This window comes from Rhinoraja longicauda, chromosome 8 (assembly GCF_053455715.1).
Source record: "Rhinoraja longicauda isolate Sanriku21f chromosome 8, sRhiLon1.1, whole genome shotgun sequence".
Lineage (NCBI taxonomy): Eukaryota > Metazoa > Chordata > Chondrichthyes > Rajiformes > Arhynchobatidae > Rhinoraja > Rhinoraja longicauda.
In genome coordinates, this window is record NC_135960.1 from 50,826,043 (window position 1) to 50,838,738 (window position 12,696).

The window sequence follows — 12,696 nt, forward strand, 5'->3', positions numbered from 1 at the left end:
GCAAACCCTTTTAGCAATATTTTCATAACACATACAACACTTTTTTCCCCTAAAATTGCTATGATATACAATAGTTAATAGACAATAGGTGCAGGAGTAGGCCATTTGGCCCTTCGTGCCAGCACCACCATTAATTGTGATCATGGCTGATCATTCTCAATCAGTACCCCGTTCCTGCCTCCGCTATCCTTAAGAGCTCTATCTAGCTCTCTCTTGAAAGCATCCAGAGAATTGGCCTCCACTGCCTTCTGAGGCAGAGAATTCCACAGATTTACAACTCTGACTGAAAAAGTTTTTCCTCATCTCCGTTCTAAATGGCCTACCCCTTATTCTTAAACTGTGGTCCCTGGTTCTGGACTCTCCCATTTATACAAAGCATGGCATAATTGAAACCTATCTGGTTCAGCCTGCACAGTTGCAAGGGAGAAACTGAATAGGAAATAAGCAAAGTTTACAACATGTTTGTTGTATAGACCTTTAATAGAAACAGAAACCAATTCATGTTGGAAGCATCCTGCAAGTCAGGCATCATTTGTGGTGGGAGAAGCAATGATAAAATTTCAGTTTAATTACTTTTCATCGGAACTACGAAATTGTGCAGAGAGTATGGACTGGTGGAGAAATTGAGAGAAAAGAGCAAGAGCTGGAGAGTAGGAAAGAACGAATATACAAATAGTGGTAGAGACAACTGAAAGGGTGTGGTTATGGCTGGTACAAATAGCCTGTTTCTCTTGTAAGTGAAGATTAATTTTGATTAACACTCCAGTAATGCTGCGGGATAAATTAGTTTTGTCTCTGAAGTAACTAGCTGAAATTTGGATAAAGAGCAAAGCATGTCTTAGAATTTTCTTAATCTTAAAATTATAATTAAAATTGAGTTATACGGGGTATATTGTCATTATTGATTAGTGATCATCAGATGCATCATGCAGGGTGCTTTGCACATTGTGTTGCTTTGTACAGTCAGTCATGGTTTGCCTTGCTTCGTATCCTTCAGCTCAGTAAATATTGATAACTCGTTTTTAATTTGAAAATTATTGCAGAGCAGGTTTGCATATTTAACAAATTGGATGTTTCCCATCGTTAATGAGCACACACTGGAAAGTTACTAGCACATTGATAATATTGAAATACTCTTTTATTTTGTTGTCATTTTGCTTTCTGTTTTCCAGCTATCTTCATGTCAGTGTTGTCCCCTATGAGATATCCATGTTAACACGTGTCCTCTCCCAGCTTCCTTCTCCACGAACTGATCACTTGATTCCTGCACGTATTGATGATGTCTTGCCCCAGTGCAACTTAAGTGACTTGAATGCATTTGCTATCGCCATTACTAAGTGGGTACGGAATGGCTCCTCATACCAGCCTAGTACAGCAGCAGTGCATGTGAAGCTTCTTCAAAATTTAAATATGTGTGGCTTGGAGAGACTGCAAAAGGCAAACAACTTGGATCTATTACTAGAAGAGCTAAAATATGTCGGTGGAGAATGGTTTGAAGAAGTTCTTGCAGAAGAAACAATGGCAAGCTTTGAACGATTGATAGGACAAATAACTTGGTCCAATGTTGCTGAATTAGCTCTGTTTTTAACCAAAACAAATTGCCTTCATACTGGTCTGCTGGATCAAATAGCATCTGTCACACTTCAACATATCAACAAGGTAAATAACAGTTTATACATCCTGTAGGAAACAAAACATCATTTACCTCTCCTTTATTTACATCTGGAAACTCTATTGGTTTTGCGAGGGCTTCAAGTAAGAAGGCAGTGAAATTAATTGTGTTAGGCAGCTTGTTTGATTTTTCTTTACATGAATTAAATAGGATGCACTCCGTGCAATTTCCTTTTTATGTTTTTTTTTCATCATCAGGTTATGTGGTGCTAATCAGGTATTTGCCAATTTTATAGTTCCATTTAATGCATTCTAATGGAATATTTTGTAAATTCTAATGTTACTGATTCCGATGTGAACCATTGTTTTGTGGATTATTTCATGGTTCTGATTTGGGAATCAGGACTGTGGTTACAAAAATTATTGCTTATTTGAGGGTAGCACAGTGGCACAGCGGTGGAGCTGCTGCCTTATGTGCCAGGTACCTGGGTTCAATCCTGACAACGGATGCTCACTGTATGGAGTTTGCACGTTCTCCCTGTTACTTTGTGGGTTTCCTCCCACATTCCAAAGACATGCAGGTTTGTAAGTTAATTGGTTTCTGTAAATTGTCCCTAGTGTGTAGGATGGAACTAGTGTTCATAAGTTCTAGGAACAGAGTTAGACCATTTGGCCCATCAAGTCTATTCCACCATTCAATCATGGCTGATCTATCTTTTCCTCTCAATCCCATTCTCCTGCCTTATCCCCATTACCCCTGACACCCTTGCTAATCAAGAATCTGTCAGCGTATGGATGATCGTTAGTCAGCACAGACTAGGTGAACCAGAGCCTATTTCCACGCTGCATCGCTTAACTAAACTAAAACTAAACCTCTTACATATCAGTTCTTTGATTACCAAAGTCTACCTGTACACCATCTCATTCTACAAGTCTGGTATACAACACAATCTCTTTTCCTCCCACCTCTGTCAGCTTTTGCTCCCCCTTCTTGTGCCTCCCCCTCTCTCTTTATCCCTGTTGGCCTTTATTTATCTCTTTCCTGCCTCTCCCACTCTTTCTCCCCTTGTCAGCCTGTGTCTTCCCTCTTCTGCCTTCCCCTCTCGTACTAGCCAAGCAAAGCTCTTTAGGTTAAATAGCCATTCAATGCGGGGGACAAAATTTGCTATCAATCAAATATTTTGTTCACTACTATGAACCAATCTTTCATTGAACAATTACTCAAACTGATCATTTTATGAAACCATCTTGTGGCCAAAAGACTTTTAATAAAAATGATTACTTTATTTTTTTTAATGTAGATCCATTTTTCAGCCACATATGCTATCTTGCTTCCATTCAATGTCTTCAATTATGATCCTTCGCAAGCTGAAGATTTATTTGAGTCATGTATACAGCGATCCAGGCCTCATTTCAGTGAGTATCATATAGCATATCATGAAAGTGAAACGGATAAATCTTAACATAATACCACCAAATATTTTATTCTCCGTTCAGTGAATTCCTTGACTTATATTTAGACCAAATTTTAGGGTAGAATACTGGAAGTGCATGTTTGTTTGCAAGTGCTCAGTGGGTGCTGGAGTATCAGCCTTAGGTTGCATTCCAATGATTTTTCATATTAATGTAAATTAATAGAGTATCTAGAAGTGAGTCACCCATTCCTTCTCTCCTGAGATGCTGCCTGACCTGCTGAGTTACTCCAGCATTTTGTGAATAAATCGATTTGTACCAGCATCTGCAGTTATTTTCTTATACCACAAGGATTATTTTGCACCAACAGACGTATGCACTTATAATCCCTTTTCCTAATGTGTAAATTACTATCTAAGGCCCCCCTCGGTCATGGCTGACCATGGGTGATGCATCCTGGTTGTTGGCTGCTTGCTCCAAACCTCGGCTAGAGCAGCATCGATGTGTGGTCAGATGCAAGCCTGGGTGTTGTCATATGAAGGACGGGCTGTTGGCCATGCAGCACATCCCCCCTCTCCACATCACTGATTGATCCAAAGGAACAGCAGAACCGTTACAGTTTGGCACCAGCGCCGTCACAGGAGCTGCCAGAACGAGGTTGTAGACAACGACAAACTGCCTTAGGGACTCCGACTCTGGATTTTTCTTGAGGTTTACTCCTGGAAATAACTATAATGCATCACAAAATGATTTATGATTGCTTTAATCTTGATTTCATTTTGAGTAAGGATAAAATTAAACAATATCATATTTCTTTAGCTCATTATTAGTTTATACATATTTTATGATATTGGTTTATTATAGAGTGAATCAAACTACTCACTGGCAGTTACTTGAGTTACTGTTTGAATTTACCTTTGTTTCTGAATATGTTTGGAAAATTGGAATGGATTGCTGCACTGGTCACCTTGTTTAAATATTGTTTGCATCAATCAACAATGTAGAGGTAGTTTGGTAACTAAAATAATGAAGATAATTAAGATAGAACTTAATCCTAACATTTTTATTATTTTTCTAACTTCCACTTTCTCCAGGGTAATAGATGTTGAAACGTTGATAACATTTTTCAGGTGTGGTCTATTGCACCTGGTGCTCTTGATGTGGCCTCCTATATTGTAGACCAAATGCAGACTAGCTGACCACTTTGCCAAACACCTGCACTCTCTGGATCTCCTGGTTGCCAGCCATTTTAATTTCCCTTCCCATTCCAACACGAACCTGCATCCACTGCCAGGGTAAGATCAAAGTAAACCAGAGGAACAGCATCTCATATTCTGCCTGGGTAGTTATCAACCCAATGGCACAAATGTTGAACTCCCCAATTTCATGTAACCTGTACCCCTTCTGTCTCTTTCTCTCTTCCCCTATTTATCCTGCTTCTCACAGACATACACTTCTTCCCGCTTTACCCCATGCACTCCTCCCACTGAATTCCCTCTCTCTCCCATCCACTATTGATCACTCCCCTCTTCTTTCTCGGTTGTTCTATCTGTTACCACCTTCTTCAGTTTCATTTGGCACCTTTTGTGTCAGATTCAGAATCAGTAACATTTTGTTCTCCACATCCTCTCCCAGCTTAAACCGCAATCACTACCTTTCCTTCCCACACCTTACGGTTACCTGGTAATCGGCCCCATCTCACCTGTATTTACCAATTGCTTGCTAGCTGTCGCTCCAAACCTTCCCTCTCCACTCTTTCGGTCTAGATGAAGGTTCTCGACTCAATGTTGACTGTCCATTTCCCTCCACAAATGCTGCCTGGCCCCCTGAGTTCGTCCACACACTTTCCTGTTTTTGCTACGGGTCCAGCATTGCAGCCTCTCGTGTCTCTGGAAATTTTGAATTTTTGAATATTAATGTGCTTAACAACAAAAAACGGTAGATGTTTGGAAATGCCCATCCTCCTCTTAGAAAGATCAGGCGAGCTGAAATTAAATGGTTACATTTGATAACTTTTAAACAAGTAAGCCAGGTGGGGCTTTTCGCTGCCCATCATATCACCATATTGCAGATTTAACTACTTCAGAAGTAATTTAGTTGTATGAAAGCACCTTGATATGCCCTGTTATTATGCTGGTATTAAAGCACTTTGATATGCCCTGTTAGTCTATATAAATGCAAGTATTTCTTTTGACATGTTGTCTCAACATAAATATAAGGTGTCAAATATGAAGCAAATGTGTATGATACATTGTGGTACTTAGGCATATTTGGCAACTTACCAGATCAATTGTTTATCAATAGTTCTGTGACAGTGTCTAACTAAATATTTTCAAAAGCTGTATAATTCCCTCTAATTTTGAACTCTAATTTTTCAGTTGAACAATTTTCAACGATTATAACCAAAGATGGCTGTAGAATGTTACCATCTTGGAATTAAATTCTGTGAATTAATATTTCTTCAATAAATAATACTGTTAATTATTTTTTATCCAAACTTTAAGTGATAATTCGATGACTGCATCACAGTTTTGTGCTCCTGTTGCAGGTGGATGCTGCAATAAGGATACAGCAATAAAGTTCAAAATTTAGAGCATTATTGTTAAATCTGCCAGTGTTAATGACTATAATACACTATTTCCTTATTGATGAAGTACTTCATTGATTTTCTTGTCATTGTTAAATTGATTTAGAATGTTCAATATTTGGATATTGGAACATTAATAACTGGATATTTTCCTTTACAACAGTAACTGCATCTAATAATTATTTTATTGGGTGTATGCGATTTGAAATGTCATGAGGTCAAGATGCAACATGAACACAATTCTTTTTTTTTTTTAACAGATTCATTTGACCCTCATCTTCTGGTGCTATTTGGTTACTCACTAGCTCTTGCAAGTTACTTCCCAGAAGATATAATTAAAACTATTTTTAGTGTTGATTTCCTAGCAAAATTGGATTCACAGCTGGACAGTAAGTTCCTTTTACATTTTTGCGTTGGGACTTGTACATTTTAATGTTGTTAATAATATGTTTACACTCGGGTGCTTTGAGATATTCTGCATCATTTATTTCGTTGTTCCCTAAAAAGAAATGGTGTTTGGTGGTAAAGCAAATGCAATTGCTGCTAATCTCAAAGGAAACTCACAATAAATTTCTAGTGAGATGTATAAGGGCAGTAACTCAGGTTAAGTAGGGACAGTGGATGAACTGGGAAAGTGTAGAAAAGAGGAGGTTTAGCTGGAGGGACCTGTGGTGCATGGAGATGGGTCATGTAAGTTTCCTTATAAAGGCTATTTATGAAGTGCTGCCATCACTGCAGAACCTCAAACAATGGGTAAGTGGGGACCCAGCATGTTCCCTGGGCTCAGAGGTGGCAACGTTGAGGCATATTTTGCCAGGATGTAGGACTAGTCTTTCTCAGGGTCGGTGTACTTCTTGGCATAACCAGGTCTTGAAGTGCATAGCTGCAGCAATTGAGAGGAGCAGCGCACAGTGAATTCAGTAGGCATCAGGACTGAGAGTATAGCGATTCATTTTGTCCATGAGGGAGAGAAAGGTAGAGGAGGGGTTTTCTGACAGGTATGATTTAGGCCAGTTAAGGGGAGCCAATGATTGGGAGGTGCAGATAGAAAAGCTTGTTGTTCTGCAGGAAATAATTAGTACTAATTTGAGGCCTGTTAGTCAGCAGATAGTGTATTTTATAGAACTGACGGTACCTTGGGAGAACTTGGTGGATGAGACTTATGAAAGGAAAAGGCTTAGATATGCAGAGTTGGCAGCAGAAGTTGAGCAGAGAGGATGGAGAGCAAGAGTACGTCCGGTAGAGGTGGGTTGTAGGGGTTTCATAGCGAGATTGACCACGTTGCTATTTGGAGAGCTAGAAACTTGCGGACAAAGTTTGCGTCAGGCCATAAAGCAGATGTCAGAGACAGCAGAGCAAGGCAGTAGGTGGATTTGGTGGAGAAGAAATAGTGTCAGTTGGGGGCAGAAAGAAAATGTATACCATGCAGTATATCTTTGTAAGTGTAGTCTGTGTAAGTGTATCTCGGTTTTATGCAAGGTTGATATTTGTGATGTTACGAGTTTAATGATGAGCTAGGATATGTGGAAGATAGGATGCAGGTGTTTAGCATTTGTTAGAGTGAGTTAATTGTCTACAGTTTCCTTTCTTTAGTAGATACTGATAGCATAGGTAGCGAGAGCAGGTATTGAATGCCAGAACTAACTGTTGAGCCTTCCCAAGGTGTTGTGGGCATAATTCAACAAAACACCAGTGAAGAGGGGTGCCTACTTGATAATCCCAATGATATACTTGCATCTACAAGATTTTTTAATGAGCTTGTTAATATGTAGGTAGCTGTTTATTGCATATGGATTTAGTTATTGTCCTTGGGATGTTGGTATATTCAGTTTAGATAGTACTTTGGCTTTGGGCTTGGTTTTCTTTGATGAGCGCTTATCCTGGTGTTATAGCACAAGTACTTTGTGCTTTAATTGTAATTTTAGTGATCTCTGCAAAGAACATAATTGATTGTAACCCCAGTCAGGCATCAGTTCTGCAGACCTCTGGTACCCAGCAACTCTGATATCACCAATCACATAAAAGCATTCCCACAGATTGCATTTTAGAAGCATTATGCAGAGTGCTAAAGACTTTATATTTTTTAATGGAAATTTGCAGCAATCACTTTCTTTTTGCGAGATATTATCTGCATTGTGTAGCATTGATGTAAAATTACAAATTGGAAAACATTCCATATTTTTTAAACAATATTACATTTATGGCTCTAATCTCGTATCAATGTAGTTGACTTAACTGCTATCTGAAATGATTTGGCAAGCCATTAAATTTTAATTGAATGTTTTACTGGAATCATCTCAGAAAACTAGAGATGAGCAATATATAATGGCATAGCCAACCATATTAGTATCCTTAAAAAATGTTAGACATCATCCTAATTGTGCTTAGGATATCCATTCAGCCAAAACTGTTGAAAGTAAAATAATAATCTAAAGTCAGTTAGATTTATGAGCCGTTTGTACTGTTACGATTACTTTTGATTTTCAAATATCATTTGCTGCAGGTTCCTTGCATTTAAATCCTGAGGGTAGCATCTTAAAAGTGCTTGAGGTCTGCGAGGCATTTTGAAAAGTAGTTAATTCATACAGAAAAGTAAGGCCTCCATCTCTACATTTGGTCAGTCTTTACCATGGGTAAAGTAGTGAAAAATTACAGTCTGAAGAAGGGTCCCGACCTGAACCGTCCCCTGTCCATTCCCTCCACAATTGCAACCTGACCCGCTGAGTTCCTCCAGCACTTTATTTTATGCGATAGTTGATTGCTATCCATTGACAGCATATGGGACTAAATGTCTCACATCCGGGTCAAATCTGTGATTTATGTGCAGTTAATAAGTTTTATTATGCTTGTCTTGAATGCTCCATTAGACAATGCACTGCTTATGAGAAACATTCCAGCAAGAAATTAATAACTGACAGGGGGAGACAATTGGTTGAAAAAGAAAATGCCAGTGTATTACAACAACTCCATTTCTAATACCAGCTCTGTCAGATGTTCTGAACATGCGGATCAGGTTGCGTTTAATGGAACTGAACAGAGCTGTCTGTTTAGAGTGCCCCGAATTCCAGACCACATGGTTTCATGACCGTTACTGCCAGCAGCTGCTAAATAAAGGTTTGTGATTGGTTTGTTATATAGAATTTATTTCTTATATTTTCATTACTTTTAATGCTGAATCACTGCCTAGGGTAAGCAAATCTAATAATTTTTGTTAAGTTTTCATTTAGATTATGTCTATGCATGCGCTGTGGAGGACCTATTAATTGAATATTTTCCACAAACTGGAAACTTTGCCTCAAGGAAATATCCTTCTTTGCTATATTGCAGTCCAGGGCAAATTCAGAACAGTGGTTAACAGCTATCAGCATTGGTGTTTAAAAAAGGGATTTTTTCCCCCCCACAACTGCTTAATCAGCTCAACCATTAAACTTCAATAATACAAGTTTAATTTTTTTTCTTGTATATTATACTACACACAGGCGCAGAATTTGTTGCAGAAGTGATTTTAATGACAAAGGCAACAAATTAAACCATTGTGCTTACTGAACCACTCACCACAATTTGTAGGGAAAATATATTAAATATGCACCAGCGAGCATGCCAATTATGTGCGAAACTCACCTAAGGCAGCAAGGTCAGATATCTAGACTTAATTGACATATTTTGGAGAAACATGCTGATGGGTCACAGAAAGCGAGAACAGAATGTAAAGATTGGGTTTCATAAGTATGTATTAGTAAATCAGTATTAAAATTGGGATTGGCATTCTATAGGGTAGGGTTCTATACTCCATGTAATTCTTTTATCATATTTATTAGGAGTTGTATTCCATGCCTGACACAGAAGATTATTAGGTATGATTATTAAAATATCAGAAGTTTAACTGTCAAAATTCGTATCGCATAACGAGGGTTCATGATTCCAGGTCATGTTCCCTGCATCGTTATTCTCAATTTTTCTCAATTTTTCAATGATTACAGGCATACTAATTCTTATCTTTGTGATGAAGAATTTATATTACATATGGTATCCCAACTGGTGTGTGTGACTTCTTTAGAAGGTGTTCACCAAAGTTTGGAGGGTCTGTGAAGTTTTATTAACATTGAGCTTAATTATAAGGACTTTCACAAAGAAAATAAAAGTAAATATATACTTAGCATAGTTTTTGCCCTGGCATTAGGGTTGGTGGAGTCCTCATGGATTCCCTGGGACTGACCCAACTTCTTACGACCAGCAGTCATGATATCACTGGGGATTGTGTATTTTACTGTGTGTGGACGTGGGACTTTCATTCAAAAAGATTTTAAGACATGTTTTTATAGACTCTACCATATCGATCATTGCCTGCTCTTAGTGCAGAGTTTAAGTGGTGGGAATTGTATCAAACTTTTTACCTTGCATTTCTTTAAATAAATTGATATCATATGGTTGTTAGCTGAATTTAACCATTTATTGTTGAAATGCAAACAAATATGTGTATTTTTGAGTGCAACAGAATATTAAATTGTCATATAAATTGTTTCTTGTGTAGGCAATGTTTCTATTGGTCCAGTGCAGCAGCAAATCCATGAAATACTGGGCCAGTTACTGGGAGGAAGTAACTATGTCAAAGCTGCTGTATTCACCCCATATTATTATTTCACAGGTATGTTATTCCATTTGTAGCAGCCTCTTTTAATTACAATCATTATATCTCTTTAGAGGATGGTAAAATAGATTTTTTGAATTAGCGCGACGGTTTTGGCAGCATCTGTGACGGAGGGCCCCAACCCAAAACATCACCTGCCCATTCCCTCCAGAGATGCTCTCTGGCCCTGCTGAGTAGCTCCAATTTCACTCAAGATTCCAACATCTGCAATTCCTTGTGCCTTCAAATTAGAATTCTTATTGGAATGATTTTTGTTCCCTTGAAAATCCTCGTCATTTTTTAGATTACTTGATAGTTAAAGTTCATTGGCTTTTAACTGTGCTTTTTTTAAAGATTGTTTTGATTCAGTGATTGGTTTTTTGTTTTGGTAATAATACATTTCATCTTAAATATGAAATGCACTAATATTGAAAATATGTATTATACAAATGAAACAAAACATTATTGGGTCAAACAAATTGTAATGACAAGAACAAACTCCAGTAACAAATTTTAATCAAATTATGTTCTCCATTTAAAAAAAAAATTCTGTCAACCGCTGCAATATTTTACAATGTACAGTACTTGCATTTCAAAATAAAATCTTTAGATGTGTAATGCAAAACATCACCGTACCTCCCTGACTTCTGAGTTTGCCTCCACAACCTGCAAATATCAAAGTTTATATCCAATAGTTTAAGATTTTGGCTCATACTAAAGAACAAAGTCCATCGGCTTAGTTATTTTGTACTTTTCTTTTACTGAAACATAGTGAAAGACGTGAATAGCTTTTTTTAATCCCCAATTAGTAATATGGATGATGAAATGCATCTTCTATTGCCTCAGACTTTGAATGTGTACTTGACAAGCACCAAAAGCCTATTCCTTACGTGGATCAGACTACCGTATTTCTATCTACAAATGGAAAAGAGCCTTGGAGACCAGACATGGAATTTCTTGAAGAAAAACATCTGCCATCTGGAGGAGAAAGGTTTGGGTATACCCACCATTTCTAAAATATTTTCCTGTGAAAATGCATTGAACTCTATCTCTACGAAAATATGTTATTTTAGCAAGATATTTTCTACATTTTATAACAAGCTTGCAATTAATAAAAAAAAGATTTTTAATATACTTTTTTTGTTTATGATTCTATTCAATCATGCTGGAATTGTTTATTTAATGATGTTTTTTTATAACTTGATTAGAACTACAGTAATCTGGTCTTGAATTCTGATCAGTTGGTTTTTAACTAACTCCCACATGTCAAATGTGGACTTACCCAACAACAGCTCTCAATCTATTCTCTTGAGCTGTGTAAGAAGGAATTGCAGATGCTGGTTTACACTGAAGATAGACACAAAATGCTAGAGTAACTCAGCAGGTCAGGCAACATCCCTGGAGAAAAAGAATAGGTTATGTTTCGGGTCAAGAACCTTCTTCAGACTGAGAGTCAGGGGAGAGGGAAACTAGAGGTATGAAAAGGTGCAGAACAAATCAGAGCTGGCACTGATGGCCAATAAGCCCACAATGGTCCATTGCTGGCTGTGGAGGTGATAAGAAAGGGATACCAACAGTGAAACTAGCAGGACAACTAGGATGGGGAGGGAGAGAGAGAGAGAGAGAGAATGCAAGGGTTACTTAAAATAAAGGAGCTCTTGAGTTCCTTCTTAATATAGTTGTAATTTGACTCCCCCCACAATTGAGCAAATTCCCACAAAGTCCAGTCTTATCCTTTTCCATAACTATCTATAAACATGAGTTGTGATCACTGTTTATTCTTTTTTCAGGCCTTACTTTGTGTGAGAGGTTCATTCACTTTTCAACATAAACATTTTATTATGGCTTAAATATGGCTAGTCTTTGGGATTTTCCAATTAATTTGAATAATGCATCTAGCCATTTCTCAGCAAGATTTTCTTCATCATATACATGATTCAAATAATAGCAATAGTTGACATTTGATCTGCCTTAAAATTAACGTAGGGTGTTTCTTTCCTACAGAGTTGTTATAGAGTTTCTCAATGCTAAAGCTTTCTGCAAGAACTCTCATCATATTAAAGGAGAAGCTGCAATGAAAAAGAGGCACTTGGAGATTCTGGGATACCGTGTCATACAGGTATATTTTGTTGTTTTGAGACCATACATAAATGATGACTGAGAATCAAAAAGGCAAATATCCTAAAGATTAGGACACACACTGACTTTGTGTGATACATTCAAATCTGAATTTATCTAACATGAGAAGCTCTAGTTGCAAAATACTGTGTTTGCCTTGATAAAATCTTGTTCCTGCATTGTAACATCATTTGCAATGATTATCAGGCACATATAATAAAAAAAGATTTTTGTTTTGTAAAATTATATAAAATAGCATTGCGCCCACTAATCACTGTAAATGCCTGACAAAAAATGTCACCTCTTCGTGTTCTCCAGAGTTGCTGCCTGATCCGATGAG

The 12,696-nt window shown here is 37.6% G+C and overlaps 1 protein-coding gene across 4 annotated transcripts in view; it reads left to right on the top strand.

Moving 5' to 3' along the window:
* Positions 1-12,696, top strand: part of fastkd1 (FAST kinase domains 1) — a 29,531-nt gene that overhangs the window by 13,238 nt on the left and 3,597 nt on the right. For 3 of the 4 annotated variants that reach the window (XM_078403934.1, XM_078403936.1, XM_078403938.1), the window contains 7 exons: positions 1,173-1,659; positions 2,913-3,027; positions 5,872-6,000; positions 8,594-8,725; positions 10,143-10,256; positions 11,085-11,235; positions 12,243-12,357. In XM_078403934.1, the coding sequence (XP_078260060.1) occupies positions 1,173-1,659; positions 2,913-3,027; positions 5,872-6,000; positions 8,594-8,725; positions 10,143-10,256; positions 11,085-11,235; positions 12,243-12,357 (1,243 nt within the window). The remainder of the gene's footprint in view (positions 1-1,172; positions 1,660-2,912; positions 3,028-5,871; positions 6,001-8,593; positions 8,726-10,142; positions 10,257-11,084; positions 11,236-12,242; positions 12,358-12,696) is intronic. The other variant, XM_078403937.1, reaches the window with a different exon arrangement.